The sequence below is a fragment of the Harpegnathos saltator genome, unplaced genomic scaffold (genome assembly GCF_003227715.2).
Source record: "Harpegnathos saltator strain DR-91 unplaced genomic scaffold, Hsal_v8.6 scaffold79, whole genome shotgun sequence".
Taxonomy (NCBI): Eukaryota; Metazoa; Arthropoda; class Insecta; order Hymenoptera; family Formicidae; genus Harpegnathos; species Harpegnathos saltator.
This window is the reverse complement of record NW_020230637.1, coordinates 122,145-148,523: the sequence shown is the minus strand read 5'-3', so window position 1 is coordinate 148,523 and position 26,379 is coordinate 122,145. Positions and strand designations below refer to the sequence as shown.

General features: G+C 48.3%; 1 protein-coding gene across 3 annotated transcripts; it reads left to right on the top strand.

Moving 5' to 3' along the window:
- The first annotated feature begins 92 nt into the window (after positions 1–92).
- LOC105181270 (unconventional myosin-IXa) lies at positions 93–15,174 on the top strand. Of its 3 annotated transcripts, none has more exons than XM_011137931.3 (15): positions 93–2,308; positions 3,605–4,555; positions 4,624–4,927; positions 5,048–5,665; positions 5,750–6,048; positions 6,156–6,415; positions 6,505–6,812; positions 6,886–7,223; positions 7,317–7,377; positions 8,505–8,831; positions 9,862–10,791; positions 10,885–10,968; positions 11,055–13,291; positions 13,387–14,394; positions 14,740–15,174. In XM_011137931.3, exons 3-15 carry the CDS (start codon positions 4,635–4,637, stop codon positions 14,835–14,837), a joined length of 6,861 nt encoding a protein of 2,286 aa, XP_011136233.1. In that variant the 5' UTR covers positions 93–2,308; positions 3,605–4,555; positions 4,624–4,634; the 3' UTR covers positions 14,838–15,174. The 3 variants fall into 3 exon arrangements, with proteins under 3 accessions (XP_011136233.1, XP_019696110.1, XP_011136241.1); XM_019840551.2 differs by lacking the exon at positions 8,505–8,831 and adding an exon at positions 7,743–7,790 and having other exon boundaries at positions 94–2,308; XM_011137939.3 differs by lacking the exon at positions 8,505–8,831 and having other exon boundaries at positions 94–2,308.
- The last annotated feature ends 11,205 nt before the right edge of the window (positions 15,175–26,379 follow it).

Genomic DNA, 26,379 nt, shown 5'->3' with positions numbered 1-26,379 from the left:
TGTGTGTGTGTGTGTGTGTGTGTGTGTGTGTGTGTGTGTGTGTGTGTACATCTTCATATATGTATGTTTGTACGATATATGAATGTATGCATATGCACACGCATCAATAGCACAATGAATTCCCTTTTGTCGATATTGCTCTTAACCTATAGTTGACCGGCTCTATCGCTCGCGCCTCGGCCGATTGCTTTTTAAAAAATGCACGAGCTCGTCGAACGGTTCGATGCCGTAAACGGGCCAAATGGAAAATAACGCGGACATGATACGAGCTGCCATGTGCGCTTTTCGCCAAGCTAATTTTTTCAGATTGCGAAAGCGCTCGCTCGAGCTTTATCGGATATCTATTTTCGCGGAGCTAAACTGTGCCAGTGTGTAAAAACGTACGAAGGGTTCTGTCCCTTTTTATCTCTTTTTGAGAATCCGCGATATGTGCTACCCAACAACGACGAGATTTTTCAACCTGTTCTCGGTTCTCGGCAAGAGGACGGGAGGGAGAGAAGGGGAGATGTGCGAATGCAAGAAAAGATCGACACGTGCAACGTTTGATTTTTCCTGCTAAAATCAAACACGCTCCCTTGGTCGCACTAAAACGCAGTGGCGCGTAAAATTGCACGTGCAGAATCGCGTGCGAGCGCTTTCGCCGCGGTTGCTAGAACGGCGAACAATGATGCTGCGTAGGTTAATCTTTCAAATATGGCGGTCGATAATATAATATATATACGATAATGAAGACAGCAGCGAAATACCTTGTCGGTGCACGGAAACATTTCGCGCGACGTTTCACACTCGAATCGGATCGGAGCGCCTCGTGTGTCTCCCGTGACAATGCACGTGCCTCTTCGTTGCTTCGCCGCAAAGTTCGATTCAAACGATATTCTCCGTTCTCGTTCGATACGGCGACGACGAAGTCGCGGCAAAGTCTCTCTCTCTCTCTCTCTCTCTCTCTCTCTCTCTCTCGGCGAGACGAGCTGCCGCGGCGAATTCCGCGCGGCACCAGTCGCTTGCGCCCTCTTTTCCTCGATCATCAGCGACTCGATCCGGTCGGTAATCGAGATCTCGGGCTCGGCAACGAGCGTCAGCCGCGAGGACGCGCCGTGCGCGCTTGCGCGCGCGCACCCTCAACACTGGCGTCATACGTTTACCTCCGAGTCGATAACGACGTCATGACGCGTATCCGCGCATATATATCAATGGTACCGTAGTCGATGATAATTTCGCATCGACTCAATGACGTGTCCGGCGGAGGAGCTGGAGACTGAATCAGCAGCGCTCACGGTGGATCACGCTCGGCTCGACGTGACGGTCAGGCCGAGGGAATCGCGCGTGAGGATCGCGGCGAAGCGACGGAGAAGTGACGGGGACGGGACCTCGTGGCCGCGCCGGCCAGAGGCTTCGCCGTGTCAGCGACAGACGGCTCCAAAAGCATCGTCCGCGTTCGTTCGAATGGCAGAGGTGCATCGGCGACTGGTCACGTCGCCGCGCTCGCGCGACCAATCGCCGGCCGCCGGCGCGTACCACGTGATCGTAAAAATCGAAATGGTGGACGTATCGGGACGCAGGTTCCCGTGCGGAGACGAAGGACGATAAACTGGGCAAGGGCCCGTCATCCGTGTCATCGGTATCGTGCGTTAATTAGCGCGGTGGAACGTGCTGTACGCGGGACGCGCCGCTGAGAGAATCGACCGCGATTTGGAGCGCGTCACGGGCCGCGGCCAGACCGGTGTTGCGCGTGCTGCGGATCCGTAAGTGTGGTGAGTGCCGATCGACGCGTGTTTACCGAAGTGTCAACCCGCCCGTATTGTAACGTGCACGCGTGTCTCCGTCGTCCGGCCGTGCCGCCTACACGGCCGAGGAAAACGGAGCCGCGGATACCTGCTGCGAGCTGGCCGCGCGCGAGTGGACGAATCGTGTCGAATCGCGCTTGTTGGTCTCTCTCTCGCGAGACTTTCGGTGCGCTCGGGAGCTGGAGAGAGAAAACGAGAAAGAGGGAGGGAGACGGACCGAGCGAAGGAGCGACTGAGAGAGCGAGAGAGAGAGAGAGAGAGAGCTAGAAAGAGAAAGAGCGAGAGAGAGAGAGAGAAAGAGAAAGAGAGAGAGAGAGAGAGAGAGAGAGAGGGATCTCTTGAGAGATCCGAGACTCTGGAAGCGGATGCGAAAGGGAAGAGAGAGATCGTCGGGCTCCGAGGACAGACGGCAGCCTTTTCACGCGGCGGGCTTCTGCCCGCGGCAGCATGTCCGAGTGTACAGAGATTCGCTCGCTGTCAGAGGACGATGCGTTGCTGCATGAACCCCACGACTCACGGAGAAGGTAACTCTAGAAAAGTATTCCGAGACCGTCGTGGGAGCGAACGCCTTCTGGTGTAATACACGCACGCACGCACGCATGCACGCGTGCAGCACGCATGCATGCATGCATGCACGCAAGCGAGCAAGCACGTCTCACAACGATATACATTCCTTCGCGGTGATATCGCGCGTTCCGTACGTGTGCCGTGCGCCTCGTGGTTGTTCGTTCGTTTGTTCGTTTGTTCGTTTGTTCGTCCGTCCATCCGTCCGTCGAGACATTCCTACGACTTGGAGCTTGGTTTATCGTGTTGACGTTTATGCTCGCGTCCCGGGCAAGCCATGATTGGTGGCATGGTCCATGACCTGCCAATCCGTACGGCAACACGATGACGAGATCTCTCCTTCCGCGAGTGTCAGCCGTCAGCTCCCGCTCGGGACGCGGACAGAGCGAATCGCGTATCGCGAACATTGCGCGTGCCGCACTTGCTTATCGCGTGCAACCCTTTGTGTGTACGCGCGAGGCACGATCAATTCGAGAGAGCCGATCCGTCGAGAGCCCCTGGACCGCGACGGGCGAACGCTGTTTTTATTCCGGAGCGAACGGTGTTTTTCTCATCGCCGTCGTGCTTGTCGTCGTCGTCGTCGTCGTCGTCGTCGTCGTCGTCGTCGTCGTCGTCGGGCGCGCGCGAGAGGAAGCGAGAGAAAGAGAGTAGCGGTTTATTTGTGAGCGCCAAGCAGCCGGAAAAACGAGTCTCCGGGGCAGAAATGGGATATTTTTAAATTCAGCTGACTTTACAAAACACCGCGTGACACCGCGACCGGCGGCGACAACGACTACGGCGAGGAATTAAAGTCGCGAGATTCACCGCCGGTCAGATCGCGATTGGTACACGGGATTATATTTATCCGCCTCTGCTTTTAATAGCCGCTTTAATAACTCCCTCTCGTGTTCATTCGAAGTGCGTTCTATCTTAAAGAGTTTTAAAATAGAGATGCAATACACTCACTCTGCCTATCATTTTTATGTTGAACTGAAGGGGGGTTATATCGGTGTCTAAATTCGGAATTGGTTTATTTGAATCCACGGGTAACCCGATCCTTTTCTATATTAACACAAAGTTTCAACTTCAAGCCCACCGTTAGATGCTCGAAATACTCCGGGTGTCTATACATGTGTACGTGTGTATATTATACTTGAATATATTGACTGAATATATAAGTGACATTTTAAATGCCCATAGTGTTTTTCTACTTGTTTTTTACACAAATAACTCACCGTCTCCATAGCCTGACCGATTCATATTCATATTCTTTTCAGATAGAACACCTTTCTGACTTAGAAAAAGCTTTGTGCAATACATGGAAATGACACATAGCCCCACAACTATAAACTGTCGCAATAAATATACTGAAATACTCAGGAGGCGTGAGAATGTTTGCAATGCGCTGTGAAGATCTTGGATTTTTGTCAGAACAAGGAAACTAAGTTACTGCCTGCCAACAATAGCACACCCACGCTTATCACCTGTTTAGTGAATGTCGTGACGATGATAATTTAATGGCTGTCAGAAAGGTTCTAACGGACAGTCCGCTATAAACGCATGATATCCAAGTAAAACAGGCTATTCTGTAGCTGTGAAAATACTCCCAATTCCTAATGAACAAATCAGGAACAAGGACCTATGAAATTGACTGAATCTAAAAGATAAATCTAAAAGAAGAGTAAAAATATAATTCTAACTACTCTATTTTACTACACTAATAATTATTAACCAATGGTTGGAATACTCTATGATATTCTGTCCTATGAATCGCGCTCCGTATCCTATAACAGACTTAAGAAGGACCTAGGGATAATTTGGAAGGGCTTTACAATTTCTTATTAATATGCTTTACGACCAGAGAAGAGATATACTTGCAAGATTTTATTTTGTCACGCAGATTTATTTTTTAAAACTTTAAATGATATATGTAATTAAAGTCTACTGTGACTCTTGAGACCTGGCCAGCTGCGAGTGTATTTTTGGCAAGAGTAAATTGTATAATACAAATTACGGCGGATGCTACATAGTATAATCAATGCGTGTAAATAATCATAAACACTGATATATTATCGCAAATTTGTGAAACAAAATGTATAATAATTATTTTAAACGCTTAAATCAATGGTTGTACATAACAAGTAAGCAAGAAACAGTAGGAGAAGCGACATATTTGAAATACTGTACAGATGATAGAGGACGTACTTGTTAACCCTCATAGATACAAGGTACGTTATCGGGTTGGCGGCGATTTAATTCTCCAAATATTCTTCTATTCTCATGATTATGAATTTAGGGTTAAAAAAGATGGACAACTGTGGATCTGGTGTAGTGCAGGTATTTGTGGGTGAATGGAGCCCAGAATATGAGGCACTATCCATCAAAGCCACGAAGCAGACCTCATCGGCCGAGATAGTGGAATGTATTATCGAAAGACTCGGATTGGTTGACGTTTCTGTTTCGAACGGCTATGAGTTAGCGGAAGTAGTAGGAAATTCCGTTGGGCAAGAATGTAAGGAAAGACGACTTGGCCCTACCGAGTGCCCCGTAGCGCTCATGTTACTGTGGCCGAAAAATGCCGCTCAACAGGAATACTACAGGTCTGTCTCTATCACTGTTCTGTTGTAATTTGTCGCTTTGTTTCATCATTAATCGCACGAGACCGATCTCTCACGGTAAACAATCGTCACGTCACACACGCATTTACTGTGTACTTGCAGGTTTTATCTGCGAAAGAAGCAGCCGGACTACTTGTGGTCCGACAGTAGATTTCCTATGGACCCTCAGCTTTTAAAGGACTATTTCAACAGATTTCTTTATCAGCCACGCGACAAAGAATACCCGGATCTGTGTCAGCTTCCGGATCTGAACGAGCAAACACTGTTGGACAACCTGAGAGCCAGGTTTCTCGCTGGCAACATATATACTTATGTTGGCAGCATACTGATTGCCTTGAATCCATTCAAATTTTATCCCATCTACAATCCGAAATACGTGAAACTATATCAAAACAGAAGACTTGGGCCAGACATACCTCCGCATATATTTGCCATAGCCGATGCAGCTTATCATTGTATGCTCAAGGAGAAAAAGAATCAGTGCATCGTTATCAGCGGTGAGAGCGGTTCCGGTAAAACGGAATCGACGAATTTCTTGTTGCATCATTTGACTGCGCTTAGTCAGAAGGGTTCGCACGGCAGCGGAGTGGAACAGACGATACTCAGTGCCGGCCCTGTCCTGGAAGCGTTTGGCAACGCGAAAACGGCACACAACAATAACAGCAGTCGCTTCGGCAAGTTTATCCAAGTAAACTATAAAGAAAATGGAATGGTTCACGGGTATGTGTGTTCCGCTATGAAAAAAAAAAATGTATAAAGCGCGATAAAGACGGCAATTGACCTTCTGTAAAACGCATTTTACAGTGCTGTGGTTCAGAAGTATCTCCTGGAGAAATCAAGAATTGTCTCTCAGGGACGAAACGAAAGAAATTATCACGTGTTTTACTACCTGCTGGCTGGCGCGAGTGAGCAAGAAAAACAGCTGTTGCACTTGGAGAGCTGTGATCGGTATAATTACTTAAACAAAAGCGGCTGTTACGGACTGGAGAATATCGACGAGCGACATGAGTTCTCGAGATTGAAACAGTCCATGGAAATGGTGGGCTTCACGGCGGAGAAGCAGAGGCGGCTCTTCGCGGTCCTGTCGGCGGTTCTTTTACTAGGTAATTATCTAGTAGTAGTAGTAGTAGTAGTAGTAGTAGTAGTAGTAGTAGTAGTAGTAGTAGTAGTCGCGACGCCCGAATGAATTAACTCCACATTCTTAATCCAGGTAATGTCGAGTTTCACCCGAGAAAGTCGTATCACCATCATGACGAGGCTGTGGGTGTTAAGAATCCAGAAGTTGTCGCCCTGATATCGGAGCTGCTCAGGGTGAAACAAGAAACTCTATTGGCCGCGCTTACCGCCAAGCGCGCGAGAGCTTCTGGAGAGACTTTAGTCATCAATTACAGGCTGCCCGAAGCAATTGCGGCACGTGACGCCATGGCGAAGTGTCTGTACGGAGCTCTGTTCGATTGGATCGTACTGCAGGTGATAGAAACGATTATGTCTGCGAAAACAAACGTGCTTCTTTCATATTAGTCGTGCGATGAATAAACCTATTGGTATGTTGCTTGCAGGTGAACCATGCGTTGCTTTCTAAAAAGGACACTCTCAGAGATCATCAAGGCAATAGCATAGGTGTGCTAGATATATTCGGTTTTGAAGATTTCAAAACGTGCAACAGTTTCGAGCAACTGTGTATCAATTATGCGAACGAGCAGCTGCAGCATTACTTCAATCAGCATGTTTTCCAATACGAACAACGGGAATATCGCAAGCAGGGCATCAGATGGACAGACATAGGATACAGCGACAACTCTGGATGTCTCAATCTTATCGAGGGGAAACCAAACGGTCTTTTGTGTCTCCTCGATGACCAGTGCAAGTCAGTGTGACCTGTGACCTGAGGCATATTTAAAAATTTTCTCAAATATATTTTAAACATGTGACTTTCACAGCTTTCCTGGCGCCACGAACGAGACGTTGCTGCAAAAATTTAACACTGTGCACAAAGAGAATCCGTTTTACGAGGCGCCGCAGCGCCGAGAAGCGGCATTCGTTGTTCGTCATTATGCCGGCTCGGTCAAGTACCAGGCCGCCAATATGCGGGAAAAGAATCTGGATTTGATGCGACCTGACGGTGTAGTCGGAGTTTTGAAAAACTCTTCCCTCGCCTTTGTGCGAGAATTAGTCGGCGCCGATCCGGTCGCCGTGTTTAGATGGGCCATACTGCGAGCCTTCTTTCGCGCTCACTTTGCATTTCAGGAGGCTGGCCGAGCGCACAGGCACGGCAGAGGTATGAGTCGAGCGTTACGATGCGTTATTTATCGGTTAATATTTGTCGATCAATCAGCAACGAACTAACGAGAATATCTCTTTTTGCTTTCAGTTGATGGAAATAAAACGTCCGTGCAAAATAGATACAGGACGCCCAACGAGAACTTGATAAGGTAACGTTTGCATTTTTTATCGATATTCCTATTCTAATAGTATTTCTCTATATATGAACGGTAATAAAAGAAAGTATCAAACGCTTCTACCTGTAACCTATATAACAGAGCAACATATATTTTAGTATTACATTGGTAATAACTGTAAGAAGAAAGTGCTGATGTTGTTGCGCTTGTTTCTTGAATATGTTTGATCTGTATATTGTCTCACCTACGGAGTATGAACCTACGTTGTGCGTCAATAATACATGCATCACGCTGACAAAGTTTCTGTGTTCTATAAATTAAGACGAATTTTTTTTTTATATTTGTACGAATTTTATTATATTTATATTGGCCATATATTGTCTTTTGTCCCTTTGTAGCCATCTTGTGACGTTGTCGGCCGTCAATCTAACTATTAACCGAATTGCGTAAGTGGTCTTTTGATCCACTGTATGTGTCATTCTGGCAAATGTTACATTTTGTTGACGCGTCCCATGGATTTACAACATCGTAACATGTTGAAGTATTAATTAATGACCAGTGAATTAATTGACCAGTTAATCTCGATCTTTCGGATAATTCAATGAACGCGAAACACATCCGTGTGAACCGCGTGAAATTTGTAAATCCATATACATATATATATATATATATATATATACTTATATACGTACATATATTTCTATTCCAACTCTGTGTGTCTACAGATTTTATTTAGATTTATGTTTGCACCTCTCGTGTTTTAGCCGTAATTAGCCGTAATGCAATACTCTCATGACATATTTGCTATACGATTATTACATTCTACCATTTTATGATGCTCTTCTCTTGCTATTGTACCTGGGCATGTTTCATGACGCAAGACCAAGTTTATGTTCCATATACAATTCATATTGTCAATCATATCTCTCCGTCTCGACTTTTCTCCTGTTATATTTGAATCATTCATCAATCGACAATACATTCCTCGTAAGCATCATGTCTATAAAGCTCGGTACAATTGTTGAGGAACCGTCAGTAAAGAAGCGTACTGTAGAGAGAAATACATTGATACTTAGTTAAATGATACTTAGTTAAATTAATCGTAAGAGATATATCGTCCGACACGAGACGAGACAACTAAGGATCAGAGAATTTTTCAGTTCGCACAAACACACTCGTCCGCCAAGTTATCAGAAGCAGCGCAGTGTATGCTTACCGCCGACCGCTCCCTCCGCCACATTACCTCCTATACAAATCGAAAACAACGACAATGTAAACAACAATCGCCTATCGTGGCCACAGTTTAGAAATATTAATCAGACGCAACACACGTCGAACGTTACATCGGCGAAGGGTTACGTAATACGCGGCAGGGAAGACCAGCCCCATAGTAATAATAAATTCAGACGAGATACTCACACACCGCTAGAGAGGGTGCTTCCAAAAGACGAAGCGAACGTCATGGAACGCGCTAATCAGATCGTCATGTATGTAAAACGTATCTACTCGATACTCAATTAACAATGTAATTTTAAGCTACAGAGATTTACTGGCCTTTGCAAAAAAAAAAAAAAGAACAGCCAGAATAGAGTATGCGCGCTCTAATAGCGATATATCCGGTGGTGATGGGTTTCCTTTCCGTAGGTAATAGTACTTTCGTAGGCAATTAATGTGCAGTGAACTGTGTACCGTGGCTTTACTCTCTCACCTCTTTCTCTTGATTTCTTCAACGACATTACCGCTGCATTGTTCTTTCTTTCGTTTGGAAAACCTCACTCCATGTCTCTCATCTCGTAAGATCTCACTCGTCATTAGATCTGTAATCTGTCGTTGGTCGATCTTGCAATCTTGCTCTCGATGCGCCATTTAATACGGTGATTGCTGCATGCTAAGTGTTTCTGCGGTAGTTTCTGCGAAGGAAGTAACAATTTTTACTAAGTATGCACATGCCTATGTAGAGAGTATACTGGCTGTTGTCGCGATTATGCGAATAGATTTGTTGTACAGTACACGTAGCAGCAAACGTAACGCTGATTGGTGATACAACTTCATTATCGCGACCGCAGATTGTAATAACAAATAAGAGTTCGCGTTAACGCGTTTGGTTTATGCCGTGGTCACTACAATGTTCGTCCGTTCGGATCTTTCTCAAGATACTGGAGTAGGTATATAGCTGAGCTAGCTTGCTATGTTTCTTACCATGGCGACTATTTTCTACCGTATCAAATCACGCTCCGCTAATTTTCTTCCATTACCTTTAATATTCCACTTTGTGTATTAGATACATACTTTCGATGCGTACCGCTAGCGACAGTAGAGTGCAAGTCCTTCTCCTGTGCACAAAATACCATTTGTCACATATTGATGCATCGGGCATATCGTGCGATATGCTGTGAAAAATGAAAATGACAATAACGCAGTGGAAAAAGAAAACAAATCGGATAACAGGAGAAGGAGGAACACGTACGTCATGTGATATCGAAGTCATTCCACATTTTATCAGGGAAATCTTTGCAGGAAAAACAAATCGTTCCGACCGAGGGAACGCGGTAAAAAGGGCTTGAAAAATCTGCAAACTGTGAAGACGCTCGCCGGGAGGACTCAGAGTTACGGTACCGGGCCCGGCAAGGCCAGGAAACAGCCCATGACAGTATCCGCGCAATTCCAGCAGAGCCTGCACAGCCTGATGGATACTCTGAACCAGGCTAACCCTTTCTTCATCAGGTGTATCAAGAGCAACGCCAACAAAGTGCCGAACGAATTCGACGAGGAGACGGTGCAACGGCAGTTGCGCTACACGGGAATGTTGGAGACCGTCCGAATAAGGCAGGCCGGTTTCAACGTGCGGCTGACGTACGAGGAATTCATACAGCTGTACCGAATGCTGCTTCCCAAGGGTCTTCTGAGCTCGCAGTCCGACGTGAGAGACTTCTTGTTGACCCTCAATCTCAACCGGGATAATTATCAGCTGGGCACCACGAAGGTCTTCCTCCGAGAGTCCGAGAAGATCAAGCTGGACATTGAGTTGCATCAGCAAATCATAACGAGCATCACCACGATACAAAAGTGGTTCCGCGCTTGTCTGGAGAGGAGGAAGTTCCTCCGGCTGAAGAACGCCGTCGTACAGATACAATCCTTCTGGAGGATGGTCACCGCGCAGAGACTCGCCCAAATTATCCGCGCGAGAACCGAAGCCGCGTTGCACATACAGACCGTTTGGAGGATGTACAAGCAGCACAGTTGGTTCAAGAAGCTCAAGTCGTGCGTGATCACTTTCCAAGCGTACGTCCGAGGCAATAACGCCAGGAAGAGGTGCAATGAGCTGAAGAAGCAGAAGAGATCGGATAAACTCCAGGAGATCAAAGAACTTCAAGAGTTCAAGGAGCTTTGTTACCCACATCTTATATACGACAACAAAGTGTGCGCCAAAGATCGGGACAGCGAGGAGTAAGTGACGTTTACTTGTTGCGCGCGCGATGTAACAAATTTTTGCTGTCGTTATATTATATTATATCGTGTCTTTTCTCTTGCAATTTACAGATCGTTCGCGGAAGATCGCAGTCTGACGGAATACGGCGTCTCGCCACGGAAAATAGAATCTCAGAGCCGATTGACGTCAGCGAGGTAGGTGTCAAAATTCTATAGATCCAGAGAGGAGACTGCGAAAGGAAGGGAAAATCGTCGCAAGACTCATCGATATCTACTTGCAGGGGCGATAACGCGCATCGAGAGAGCGCAGTGGATACGAGCATCTCGTATTCCAAACGGAAGCTCACGCCGAATAAGCGAATTCTGCACGAACCGCCGACGTTGAAGAGCACGGAAACGTACCTCACCGATGAAATCACGGAACGCAAGAGCAGTCTTGAGAGTCTGACGAGCTTGAGGAGTTACGAATCTCAAGCCAGCATTAATAGCTCCGAGTCGCAGGATAACTCGAGCTCGAAACCGGTGCCGAGCACGAGGACGAAGCGCGGTGACCATTCGCCGGTGGTCACGTCGAATGTGAACCTAATAAACGCGTCTAGTCGACTCTCCTCGGTTAGCAGGAGAACCGACAGTTCCTCGACGGGGTATAGTGACGGCGAGACCGAGGGCGAAACGCTCAATGCCGTGCAGAGCGCCCCGCCGGTCTTCAACACCAGCCCACCGTATCACAGTTCGCGCGAAATGAAGTATCATTCCGCCAACGTGAACCTAATGCACAGCCCGAACTCGGACATTTGGTGTCGCAGAGCAGACTACTCGTCCGCTAATTACGACTATTTCATGTCGGTGCCTCCGAAGGCGACTGTCACTCGTTCACCGAACGTATCGCACTACAAGAACATAAACGACAACGTGTTCGAGCCGGTCCGGCAGCAAGAAAAGCCGAACGAAGCGGCGAACTTCAACGTCAAGCTCGACACGAGCGACCGGTTCGCACAGTTGGAGAGCTTGGCGAGTGCCAGGCAACAGCGTAGGCTCAGTGACAATAGTGTACCTGACGAAAGAACAGAGAACGTTCCGATATCACCCGCGAAACGGGATCATCTGCACGGGCCTATGAAGAGCGTCAAAGACCTCGCCTATTTGCGGCGACAGAACTCTGAAGGAGACTCCGCGGCGAAGGTGGACGTTGCCGACGACGGTGCTCTGAAGAGCTCCTTGTTGAGAGGCTCGTCCCCGAAGGAGAAGAACTCGCGAGCGAAGGAGAAGCACGAGCCGGACGTGCCGGTGAGAAGCGCCAGGCGAAACAGACCGTCGAGGGAGGTCCAGTGTCGATCAATGGGCGAGAGCGTGTCCGAGGCGAACACCGAGACGCGAAATCTCTTCCTCGGCACGATCAAGGAGAGCGACTTGAACAAAACGTCGCACGTGTGGTCCCGGAAAGATTACCCGCACGAGGCTACGTCCAGGTCCGTCACGGACTGGCCCATTAACAAGAACGAGGCTGCGTACAAGGGACAACAGCCCGGTAAACGCATGAGATCTAACGCGATCACGACTCTCGAGCTACGAAGACGAAACTCGGATCCGGCCACGAAGATCTCGGGCCTGAACGAGGATAAGATGGGCTCGGACACTAGTCCCAACGACATGAAATCCAACATGAATCTCCTCGAATGGAAGGGCAATCTTTTCACCTTGGCCGGCCATCGCTTCCGGAAGGTCGCGAGATTCGCGAAGGACGACGTATGCGTGTGTTGCTACAAGAAGATGGATGCGTTTGTGACGCAGGGTTACAAGTGCATCGACTGCAAGGAACTGTATCACGTCAAGTGCATCCAGAACGGCGGAGTGCTAAAGATGCCATGCGTGTCGGCCAACACACCGAACAGACGGAAAAACAGGAAGCCACCGCGAACACCGTATGACACCACGAAACAGACGGTGGCGTCCAAGTTTAGTCTGACCGGTACCTCGGCCTTCTCCGACAGCACGGACAAGATCATCTCCGATGCCAAGGAGTTGGCACTGATGCAAGAGTTCATTACCAAGAAGATCTACGTAATGGAGGGGCAGGAGGAGGGACGGAAGCCGAGCGAGGTGGACCGTGTTTTTAGGCAAGCTCTGAAGAAATTTAAAGAAGATCTGGTGATCACGTACAGTGTCGTCATTCAGCAAGGCGTAGAGGGCAACATCAAGTACACCGACTTGATCGCCAATTTTCTTCACGTTATGGAGACCGTCTGCAAGCAGGAGAACACGAGAGAAGATTTCCCAGTAACGATGGGCGTGAATGCATTCAGGGGCTTCATGAACGAATTTATGACGATAGTTAAGACCGAAGCTCCCGAGAAGCACAGCAAGAGCAAGCGGAAGAAGGAGAAGAAGCGGAAGCAGGAGGAGCCCATACGGCACGGCAGTCACATGTTCCAGTTGACGATCATCAACATACCGACCGCCTGCGAGGTCTGCACGTCTTTCTTCATGTGGCCGATCGAGCGAGGACTCGTTTGCCAAAGTAAGTAATCCCAGCCGAACGATACAGGCGCGTACTACTACTCCTCCGAGCAATCTCTCACCTAATCATAACGAATGTATTCTTCATTCTTTCAGACTGCAAACTGACATGTCACAAGAAATGCTACACGAAGGCAGTGGCCGAGTGCGGCAAGGAAGGCTCACTATCCGAGACCAATCCGCGCAAGGTGTTCGGTGTACCGCTGTATAAACTGGATTGCGGTGACGGTAAAGTGCCGCTTGTGGTTGATCGTCTGATCACGACAATCGAGATGCACGGTCTCTACACCGAGGGTATATACCGCAAGAGCGGCGTCAGTTCCAAGGTGAGGGAGCTCAAGATGAAAATGGATGAGGGCGACTTGGAGAAAGTGGACTTTGAGAACTATCAAGTGCACGTGCTAGCTGCGGTGCTAAAGAGCTTCTTCAGAGACATGCCGGAGCCGCTGTTGACCTACGAGTACTACGACGATTTTCTGCACGCGGCTAATTTGACAGACCCTCACGACAGGATCAGCACACTTTTCGCCATACTGAAGAAACTACCGAAGCCGAACTTCGATCTGATGGAACGTCTGATCGTCCACCTGGCGCGCGTGGCACGGCACGAGGTGGACAACAGAATGTCGCCGTCGGCTCTGGCGATAGTCTTCGCACCGTGCATTCTCCGGACGAACAGGACATTGCCCGCGCAGGACTCCCTTCAGGACGTGGGTAGACAGACGCGTTGCGTCGAGACGATCGTGCAGGAGAAATTGCGGGTCGTCAGGGCGACGTTAGCGGATATTAATACCCTCGAGTCCGCCTGTCACACGGCGACTCATAGACTGTCCAGTCTACGATCGTCCAAGATCTTTAGCCCGGAAGAGCTGAACGCGGCGATTCCGAGCGTTGCGGGAAGAGGTGGCGCGATGGATCGCGACAGAGATCGGGGAGACGAAGAGGAAGCGTTACTCGTCGGTCACATACAAGAGATTCAGAAAGAGAAAGCTCTCTTGACGTCTACCCTACCCAGTTTGACGAGGGCTTCCTCGGACGACGATCTCCTGTCTGCCACGGATTTGGACGACGGATCCCTCGACGATCTTCTGCCGCCTTCCGCTGGTGAGTACGCTCTTTTTGAGTATTTCATCACGAACGATTGGCAGAATACGTTTCAATACACGTAACGATACACGTGAGATACACTGTTTCCTGAAAGATCCATAAAAGATGGCATTTTTCGATTGCTTCTTCCATTGTTCTCCATTATTGTTTGCTCTAATGTGGCTGAGAGTATAAAGGAAGAAACAAGTTGTGAAAATAAAAGCATGCTCGTAAAGGATTGAGAAGTTGAGAACTTGAGATCAAGTCGCTATTTTCATGATAAATTCGCTTTACGTTGGTGGCAGGTGATTAGCTGTGTTGGTTATTAGGTGTAAGTAAGGTTTTTGCTTTTATTAATCACAGACGGACTCGTAAGGAAGAAGCCCATTCAAAGGCAGAGTTCGGCAGACAATTCGTTTCCGACGATTAACAATATTGACGAGGACATGGTAATGGTATAAAACATCGGCCGCGAGTAACGTTTCACATGCGTTCTAAATGGTACAGTAGTGCGAAAGATGCTGCGAGATGTGATGTCGTGTTTAGGGAAAGAAATCAACGACCCCGATCGCTAAATGACTCGTGACTCAGCGGATCATTAGTGTTTTGACTCATTAGTAGACGCAATTTTAGATAGCTCTCGTAATTTGTTGACTCCGTAAAAAAGTTTAACTATGCGACTGAAATAATTTTGTTCTCTTGTCGTCGAAGTCAGTAGAGAGATGTCCGATATGTTAATCCCATATGTGGTATGTGTGTATGTGTGCGAGAGAGAGAGAGAGAGAGAGAGAGAGAGAGAGAGAGAGAGAGAGAGAGAGAGAGAGAGAGAGAGAGAGAGAGAGAGGGAGGGAGGGAGGGAGGGGGAGGGGGGCAGATGAGAACCGCACAAATTTTTATCTTTCGCCACCTGATTTTATTCGCAATGCATTCCTCTTTTCGAAGACTGTATATTTATCGAATATTTGTCAAGTACTTCATTGAGTATTTAGACAAACATAAGTATTCATCGTTGAGTATTTCGGCAACATTTCGTTCATCTGTAACAAATCTTCAAGCAAAAGGTGTTACTCGACGCGTCGCTTTACACGTTCTAAACGTAAGAAATGAGAACATAAGAAAAACAAAAAAACTAGAAAGTATTTTTAAAGAAAGAAGAAAAAAAACGTGTACCGTTCTTACATGTATTTTAAGAAATTTCCTTTCGTCACAGTCAATCGGGAGAGTCACGTATCGAGCTGCTGATTTTACAAATTTACGTTCGTAAAAAATGTAATTTTGTCCGCGATCGAATATCACAGAGAACTTTTTCGTACGTGTGTAATTTATCGTTGCATCGCAGTTGCGATTCTCGGTAGAAAAAAAGAAAAAGAAAAAAAGAAAAATGTATTTCTTCCCTTTTTACGGAAAAAAATTGTTTTCCAATTTGCTGCGCGTGGATGCGCCTGTTCCTTTAGATCTATTCGTCTAGCGTTTAGTAGATCTGTCGCTTCAACCATCTCTTCCCAAAGGTTCTACTTGTCACGTTTCGAGTAGAATCATTAGTCGGCTGCCTCGGATTCCTGCATGATGTTTTATCGTTTTCCGTTGCGATTGTTCCGACGAAACAATAGTTGGTTAAGGTGTCTTCTAAGTATTGACGCAGGGATTTGAGGAACGACCGAGAAAGAAAGAGCGAGAATGCGTGTGCGTGATGCGTGCATGTGTGTGTGTGTGTGTGTGTGTGTGTGTGTGTGTGTGTGTGTGTGTGGTGTGAGAGAGGGGGAGAGAGGAAGATAAAGAAAAAAAGGAAACCAAAATGTAGTTTGTACATATTATGCAATATAACGATTTCGTAATGATCTGTTATTATTGTTAAATTTACGCGAGAGGCGTTAACAAGATTATAATATTTCTACTGTCGATATTCGTTGTAGGGGTGACACGTCGATAATCGGGTCTTTGCCGGTTTTAGTTCGCCGAATCGACCGTTGCATTCGATGCATTTCCTTTCGCGTTTAGGAACGCCTAAGCATGTGCATAACATTAGTTGTAACAAAGAAAAAAAAAAAAGCACACGCACACGCACGCACAGACACACGTCGGATTACGAGTACTTGTGGTACGTACTCAGATACGCGCACGCGCGGTTCATCGAACTACTTTGGCTGGATTTTATCTCGTATTCTCTCCTTTCCATTTTTTTCCCCACTTTAGTTATTTTCTTTTTATATAGATTTCGTCTTAATTTTCGTACGTTACCAACGTCTCAACACGTTTCTTACAGGGGTGGTGTCGACTGTCTTCTCTCCTTTTTTCTGATTTTGTTCCTTTTCTTTTCGCCGCGGCTCTCCGTCACACCTTCGCGTTCCCTTTGTCCACTCGTAACGAATTCGTAATTCGTGCCGCTGCGCGACAGTCCGAACGCTCGGCAAAATCGACCACGGAGAAAGAAAAGGGTCGAAAGAGATTTCGATCTGGCGTAATAGAAGTCTCCATCCAATAAGGATAATCAGATCAGGTTCCCCCACTTGCGTGCCGCGAATTTAATTGAATTCCCCCGCGAATTAATAGTTACGCCTGATGATGATCCCGGATAGTATCGGACAATGAATCGAATCCACCTGCCTCCGTCCCTCCCACCCTCCCACAATCCCCGGCGAAGGTAGCGGTCGGAGTTGGCAATCCTGAGAGGTGTAGCGATATTTTCGACAAACGCGGCGGATTGCGCCGGGCATCGGAACGATCCCTGTATGTATATTTTTATATTTGTATTCTTCCCTCGAATGCGTATAATTACAACCGGAACATGCATACATATTACATAATCACCGTTTCGCGGCCGTTCACCAAAGATTCGTGTGCAGTTTATTTTTCGTTCTTACGTCAATCCGATACTTTTTACACGCCGCGTGCATTATCCGCTTTCCTCTCTCTTTTTTTTTTTTTTTTTTTTCCTTTTAATAAGCGAGCTTTTAAGAAGCGTCCTATATTTTTAATTGCCTTCGTGTGCATATTCTTTGGAAGAATGGAATTTATATTTCTGTCCTCCCTCTCGAACAGATCAATAGAGGTACGTACGTTTGCACGGCGGGTGAATATTTTAAGTGATCGCATCGGCAATCGATAACGAGGTAAAAACTTCATTTTCCGTTCAATTAAATCCCGTCTCTGAGTACTGGACCACGCGTAACTTTTACCTGGCTAACTTAGTATTAAGCCGAATAATGAAAAAACAACAACGGAGAAAGAGAGAGAGAGAGAGAGAGAGAGAGAGAGAGAGAGAGAGAGGGAGGAAAAGAGAAAACTGGCCTCGTTCTCTTCCGCAATCTTTTCCTCCTCGGCTCGCAAAGCCCATCTGTGTTTACACATTCGTTTTTATCCCCACTCCCCCCTCCCCCCTCCACCCTTTTAGAACAATCGACTCGGCGACGATAAATGTCCAGGCGATTATCGTCACGTTAAAACCTCGATCCTCGAATCGTTTTAGACGGTCTCAGAGACGACTTTAAATCGTCTTCTTAAAATCGATAAGTTTTACGGAGTATAGCTAGACCGGCGAAGTCGTCGTCGTCTTCGTCGTCTTCGTCTTCGTTTCAAGCGCGCGCGGGCGCGTGAGGACCGGGGACAAGTTGCGTAGTGTTGTAAATGTGTAACGTTACCTTTCTCATCTAAGCCATGACATCGTGCTCGCTCGTTCGCGCGTGCGCGCACATATACGAGCGCAACGCTTACGACTTGAAGCGGAACGGAGAAGAATCTTAAACGGAAGAAATTTCGTGCGTATTAGAGGATATATATTTTCGTTACGTCTCCCCCGCGGACCCGTGATCCGGGTCCCTCCCACCCCAGTGTGTGTCGTCCTCCGTTCGTGTTATTAATCGCGAGTGTTATATAACCGCTGGTTTCTTCATCGTATATTACGTACGTTAAGGAATTTTTGATACAACTGTCTGTTGTTCCGTTAGAGCGTTTCCCAACACACGGTTGGCTCAAAGATTGATTTCGCGATTTTTTATTGCATATACATAAATATATATATATATATATATTTTTTTTTTCTCTTGTGGGCTAGTCCGTCTTGTTACGCAGCGAGATATATCGGATTGTTGATTTATTTCTCGTGTCGTGGGTAATAATATAATCGAATATTCTATTCTTCGAGAAATTTATTAGGGAGGATGTAGAAAGAGTGTGCGCATGTGTATATGTGTGTGTGTGCGTGAAAGAGAGTAGATAGGGAGAGAGAGAGAGAGAGAGAGAGAGAGAGAAAGAGAGAGTGTGTGTGTGTGTATGTATGTGTGTGTGCGTATTTGCGTGAAAGAGAGAAAGTGAGAGAGGAGGGCGTGCGACAGTTATATAATAGATATTAAGTCGGCGAGTTATACTTTGGCGCGACAGAACTGGGTTAGTCGTAAGGAAACCTAATTATCGTTGTACATGTAATCATTTACGCAAAACGCATACGCTTCTACCGTGGAAAGGTGCTTCCGGCGGATACTCTTGTACGAAGCGACTGTCGCAAACTGCGAAACGCCGTTTATGAAGGAGGTTGTGACGGGGAAGGGGGAAAAGCTCCCTCACAATCTCCGGATCACCTTGTTCCGCGCGGTGTGCGAAGCTCGAACGACTGTGGAACAATAAAAATCTGCAATAAATTGGCGTGCGCACGCGAAGTTCGCAATCAGAGTTTCCACCGTGTCTAACTAGAAGTAATTAAGAGGCCGCATCAAATACTGCATCTCCCCCACGAGCGTTCGAGATTTTCGCGACCGCAGGTGTCACGTCTGATAAGAGTAGTAGCGAGAGAGAGAGAGAGAGAGAGAGAGAGAGAGAGAGGGAGGGAGAGACAGAGATCGATTAATCGCGAGGGCAGCGCGCAACAATTCTCTCATGACAATATCGTTCCGCAAAAGAAAGTCGCAACCGATATCATCCCCGTAGCTGCTACAACGACGACGGTGATTCTCCCGCTTTCCTTCTCTTCTTTCTGCATCTCCTCCTCCTGCTTCTCCTGCCGCTGCCGCTGCTGCTTCTTTCTCTCTCGTGAACGTTCATCCTTTCACTAAACCGCGCTGTGTGTGAATGTCCCGCCGAATCACGCGTCTCGCTGAAGCAGCTCCTCTCGCCCTACGATCAATGGCGACCTACGTCGACCTACGTCGGGCCGTACGGGAATCGCCATACGAGGCAGCAGCGAGCGGGCGCGTCGTGTGTCCGTTGAGACTTGCGGGGAAACAATGTACGAACAAGGTGGTAATTGTAGCACCTGGCCGAATTTCCGAAAATACGCTTATTACAAATATAGGTAGGGTACGCTCGCTGCTGCATACGCGCAAGTGTTGCGTGCGTGTTGCGTCGTGATTAGTGACGGGGTAGTGGCTGCGGTTGCGTGTGTGTGTCCGATTCGTGTGTCCGATTCCCGTTCGCTGCCGAGACACCCCCGCTGCGAGCGCGTTCCACCCTCGTGACAGTCGCTCGTCGTGACCGCGACGAAGGCGCACGTCGTGCCGAACTGTCGTTCTTACGGCTTCGCCGGGAAGCGCGTCGCATGTCCCGAGGATGAGGACGGGCGGTTTCTCGAGGTCAACGCAGGTCCCGCAAACATCGCCCCTTGAGAAGAAAAAGAAAAAAGAAAGAAAAAGAAATCAAAGTCAGGCAAGAAGGAGACGAATGCAGGCGACTCGAGGGGATAGTATGTACTTCTCGGTAATCTGAATGATGTCGCGATATTAACGTCCCTTCCCGTTCGTATCCTGGCGCGGATATAAAGGACGACTAGCCGAGCAGGACGTCTGCCGTTCCCTCGAATCATCGATATCGTTATAAAGTATATTTGATATTGGTAAATATATATATATATTTTTTTTATATTTTGCGCTTGCGTGCGTGTGTGCGTGTGTGTGCGTGTGTGTGTGTGTGTGTGAGAGAGAGAGAGAGAGAGAGAGAGAGAGAGAGAGAGAGAGAGAGAGAGAGAGAGAAGGACAGAAAGAAAGATCCGCTTTAACAAAGTTAAAATATTTTCGATTAATTCGCCTTCGTTAATATTCAGAAGAGTAACGACGACAGACAAGGTACGGACATGTTGCTCATTATACATTGCACACATGGATATGCACACGTACGTGTCCATGAGAGTGTGTATACCAGCAATATTACTTCTGATCTTGAACAAACAAGTCTTCCTTAGCGAAAATTTCATTGGGTATCGTTGTTCGTTTATAATCGTTTGACTCGCGGCGTTGTCGGATGTTTCGACGATTAGACCTCGGATTAATTTCCGCTAAGGAAAGGACGCGAATCACTTGAGAATAACGGCAACAACAAAGGGCAAGATCTGCGCTCCTTTTTCAAAGTAACCTGTACAATACATGCCGTCTTATTTTCCTTCAACAGAGCGAATAATAATACGAGGAAAATACAAATATATATACATATAAATATGTATATACATACGTGTGCGCGCGAGTGTGTATATGCATATCGTGTAGTTGTTAACAAAAAAGAAAGATGTCGACGGACAGCGTCGTTCTTCGCACGCGGCGGCACGCTCGCTCGAAGAACGATGCGAATCACGTGTACACGATGGAGATTATAGACTTTTACTCACGCGGTGGGCGAATAATTCCGGAGGAGGGGAGGGGAGGAGATACACGCGCGCTAAGCAGAGACGGAAGAGAGAGGGTGGAGAAGAAGCGGAGCGACACTCATATATATATATATATATATATTTTTTTTTTTTTCGACTCGTTAGATCTACTCGGATTTATTTGAAGAATTCGTCCTCCGTCCTTTGTTCTCTCGTTCTTCCCTCGCGACTGCCGCGCTCGCCCTTGCACATTCTTTCCTCTTTTTCCCTCTCTTTCCCTCACAACCGATCGCGACGTCGCAATTTGGCGGAAGACTCGCGCGCGGAATCCAAAATCTGCTCGCGCGGTGTTCCTCCCGTCCGTGCTTCGTGCGTCCGTTTCTCTTGTTTTTGTTTTCTTCCTTTTTTTACGTTCGACCGCGCGTTCGCACCCTAATAACCGAGAATCACGGTGGGCGAGATACCGTGAAATGGATTGGGCCGCGGGGCAATTCGACAGAAAGGAACCCCATTGAGAACGATGGGGGCGGCGGTTTTACGACGCCTCTTCTTTCATCCCGGGGCATCGATACTCGTCGGTCGCGACACTCGGAGAGACTCGGCCAACGAGCGATCGCGCGTAATTATACGGAAATTGACACTTCAGCATCGCGGTCACACGGCACACGCGCGCGGGCGAGAGAGAAGGACAGAGGATGGGTTTACAGAGTGCTATTCGTCTGCGCGCGTCTCCGAGAACAATTTCCGCGGATGGAACAAAGGACGTTTCTTCTCGCGCGCGCGCGCGCGCGCTTCACCCTCTCGCTGTTGTCGATATTAGAATTCGAGACGCGACGGATCGAAGCGTTTGGAACGGACGCGCCGTAGATGAAGATCCAAATTCGTGTTCGCGCGTACGGAACGCTGGGCAGGGTCTCGTCGAAGCGATCGTCTCGCGATGAAAAGCCTTATAACCGATCGTTAAGGCAAAGAGAGAAGACGGGAGGAGAATAAAGTAGAAGAGGAAGAAGAAGAAAAGGAAGAAGAAGTAGTAGTAGTAGTAGCAGTAGTAGGAAAAAAGAAGAAGAAGAGAAGCGACAGAAGAAGGGGATGGCTCGAGCTCTACGCGCCTCCTCGTTTCCTTTTTATGCGGCGGAGGAAGACGATCGATCTCCGGTCTTTTGCGGCCAGATAATCGATCGTCTTCGATTCGACGTGGGCAAGCGCGTCCAGATCAAAACTAGACGAAGATTAAGAAAACGCGTCGAGAAGGAGAAGGAGGGGGAGAGAGAGAGAGAGAGAGAGAGACGCGCACCTGCTGCGACGTGCGAGCGCGACGACGTCGTGTGTGTATTTACGCGCGCACGCTCATGTCTTTTCTTTTCCCTCAGTTCGATGGTTTTACCGATTTAATCCGCGAGTCTGTATAATGTTTTACTTTGTGTATGCGTGTGTGCGAGAGTGTATACGTGTGTGCATGTGTGCGTGTCCAAAAGTGTATTTCGCGGCGTTCGCATAAGTTCGTGTTTACCCCGACTTGAGAGTGACGGTGAGCGAGGTTACTTCTCCGTGAGAGATCGACTGTAATTTTATATAATATTTGTAAGACAAATGAAATATTATGTACAGCATATACCTGACGGGGAGAGAGAGAGAGAGAGAGAGAGAGAGAGAGAGAGAGAGAGAGAGAGAGAGAGAGAGGGAGAGAGAGAGGAAGGGAGGAAGAAAAGAGAGTAAATAATAAGTATCTACCTTATATCTATAAGATATTCGCGTGTACATGTATGTATGTGTAATGTAGCTCCCCTGAGTCGCTCCTTTCCGACACCCACAAGTTGCGCGCGAGAGAGAGAGAGAGAGAGGAAGAGAGGGGGGAGGGGAGAGCATGGAAACGGTCGAGGCGAGGCGACCGTATTATTCATTTCGCGCTTATTATCGTTCCGATTGCTAATCTTCATCGTCGGCCGTAAACATACACACACACACACGCACGCATACATCGCGAGAAATCCAAGCTTCAACGAATTCGCGTTTAGACGTCACCGACGAAACACTTGACGCGAGTCGTTATTACCCGCGCCGTTACCAAGCCGGACGCATATATCATACAATCTAATTAGGATTCCCATCAAATGACGATTGTGAATTAGCGCGGATAGATTGCCTACCGCGATCGGCCGATGATACTCATTGCCTAATTAGACGCCGCTTTACGCGCGTTCGAGCGCATCGAAATTCATTCGTGTAATCGCCGATTTCCAGGCTCCGAGGCGACGCGACGTTCCGTCTAGAACGTTCCGACTAAAATTCGAGTCGTGCGATTAATCGCGCACGCGCGCGCGCGCGCGCGCTCAGCGAGGACCCACGTCACTCTTTATAGTTTTCTCTTTCCTTTCTCCGGAGCCACGATCTTGCGAGGATCAACGTGCTCTTCTGCCCCCCACGGGAGTAACGTCGCGACACGCGAAGGTCGTCGTCGCAAGATGGTGAATCCGACTCGGTATCGAACCGAATTAACCAACAAGCTCTTCAATCATCGCTTTTTTTCTCTCTTCGTCGAAGGCACCGTTTATACCCACCGACGAGTCTTCCTGCCCAATTAAGGACGCCGTCTTCTCTCTCGGATTCCGGAGGGTCCGCGGCCAAGGAATGGAAGAGATTCTCCCGAACGGCGACGGCGGCAACGGTGGCAGCGGCGGCGGCGGCGGCGGCGGTCCCGAGGCAAAATCCCTCGCAACGGCAGAACGAACGGTAATGTTCCTCGGCCGGACAGAAATGAAATTCCGGTGATTTAGCCGTTCGAATTCACGGACAATCGGGGAGCGGTAAATCCTGCCGAAAAATGGTCCGCGCGCCGCGCTTCTTTCCTCCCCGCTCGTGCGCAAACCCGCCGGACGACTCCCCCTTTTACGCTGTCCCCCAACCCTTCGCACGACCGACTTTTGCTCATCCGCCGTGAGAACGCTCTCTTTTTACCGAAGCGCTCGAGGTTTTCGGTTTTTCTCGCCGTCACCGCGTCCGGCGGACTGCGCTTTTTTTCCCTGCCGAGCGCTCGAGCTCACAGCAGCGTCCTCGCGGCCCCTCGAGGGGGTCGATTAGCTGCGTTTTACTTTCGTTCACGGGATCGCTTCTTCTCGCTCGCTCGGGAGAACGAGTCGCACGTGCTCTATCGGCGCATGAAGAATGGAGCACGAGGGTTAATCGATGAGAGTGTGAGCGCGCGCGCGCGCACGTGCGCGAGAGAGGAAGAGAGAGAGAGAGAGAGAGAGAGAGAGAGAGAGAGAGAACGGAAAGTCGAGAGATGTCCCGCGGGGGTGGGAAGAGGGATCCCGAGCAGACCAAGATTTAGATTTAACCCAATTTGCCGAACGAGCTGCTCGACCCTCCGCAGATTAGCTCCGGGCGCGTGACGCGCCACGTCACGAGCAGATCTAAGCGAATTTACGCCTTACAAATTGTAGCGCGGTGGACGCGTAAATACATTGGCTCAGACGAACGTGATATTGGAAATATCGACAGTCTCTTCGCCGGCGTGTCTCGATATAATCGAAACGGCGATCGTGTCCTCTCGCTTTTCCCGCGTCCGCGTTTGGTAAGAATGAAAGGGAGAGAGAGAAAGAGAGAGAGAGAGGAGGCGGGGCGATAAATGGACGCTAATTACTTCCTCGACTTATTATTACGGGATACTGGCCGGGAGACGGCAGGGCGAGGAGTTCTCGAGAAACGCGCAGAGGAGAGGAAGCTCGGAAAAATCTCGGTCGATCTCGAGAACGACGATTACCGGGAAGCGTCCGATCGCTTGAGAATTCGCGGCACGGCCACGATTGTTCTCCCCGGTTCCGCTAATCGAATCGAATTGAATTTTTCTCCCCGCGATCCTGCTGGCGGAAGGCCCTCCCGCCGAGCCATCCGCACGCTGGTATTCTTTAGGATACCGGTCGCTGGGGAGTCAATAAAAATTAACGATTGATTTGGGAAATTAGGACTCTCTCCTCGATCCGCCCTTCGAAGAAACGACCGCGCTCCCTCGGCGCCTGCTGAATAATGGAAGCTCGAAGGTTTCGCCAATAATAATCTTAGTGCACTTCTGTTTGCGTACGAAGAACGATAATAAAAGAGCGAAGGGGAGTGAATGAACGAGAGAAAGAAAGCTCCATACTCGAAGGAACTTCCGATAGACGCCGGCCTCATTACGCTTGCAAAATCTCGAATATAGAACGACAGAGTCGTCCCTCGTCTGATTGATCGCAAGCGGAACTACCCGCGTCGATATTCGTCCCGCGGAAAAGAACTGGAACGAATTCTTCATATTTACGAGGAGGCGACCGTGGCCCGTCGTTCACGCACCCTTCTCTGTCGGAGATTCTTCGTTCGGATGATGATTTTCGTCTCCGTAGGAAAGAGAGAGAGAGGAGAGGCCGCGCCGCTTGAAACCCACCGGCGTCCTCCCGTAACCCGTCTCCTCGAGACTTCAATTAAGCCGGTGAATTTTTGCGATTACTCAGCGGATCTCGTGATATTTTATTTCGTTTTATCGTTCGCGCGCTGGTCACGAAGGAAGCGTCATAACGCGAGAGCGAGAGAGAAAGAGGAGGGATGCAGCGATCATTTCGACGTTAGGGGCCGCGGGATCGTATGCAAAGCACGTTCGATCATAATCGGGCCGTTTCTACTGTATTCTGGAAACACGGATGAAACAAAGTGGCTCCGGAGTAAATGTAGGGGCATCAAAGACTTTACCGTCCGCGAATACGCTTCTCCGTATGCGCGATTAAGCGCATCTCACGCATCTCGCGATCTATCTCTCGTCTCGCGGCGGCCGGCGAATATTCCGTCTCGTTTCGAGTCGTCTTCTCATAAAAATCACCGCGTGCGTCGATTGACGATCGGGAGACGGCGCGTGATAAAGCGCGATAGAGAAACCGTATGGAAACCAGAGGCGGACGGACGGCGCTCTCTGTGTGTGACCGCGGACTTTTGCCGACCGGTTTCAAGGCAAACTTGTTAAAAATTGATCAAAGGTTAGCCATCTCGTTGGCAGCAATCAAATAGTTACCGTCATATAGGAGGCCTGGCCTAAAGGGAACAGCGCGACAGAGAAGGAAAGAGAACGGCCGCCGCGATTGAATTCATGAAAGAATCCGACGACGCGGCAATTTTAATGGGTTCCGGCGAAAGGCGGTGGTTACGTTATCACCGGGGAACACACGCGACGGTCAATTCAGGGAAAGGGCTGTCAGAGGAGCTGAGACGACTAGACGAACGTCGTCGAGCGACGAGTCGACCAAGGAAAATCGAGATGTGAGGTGTGATCGCAAAGTACAAATAAATACCGTTTTCTCTCCGAACGGGTTTCTCCCGGCTAAAACAACGCGAAACCGATGAAGCCCGGAGAAGCGTCCGAGCTAAATTTCCGTTCGCATCCACGCGACGCGCGCTGGACTCCACTGGAAAGTCAC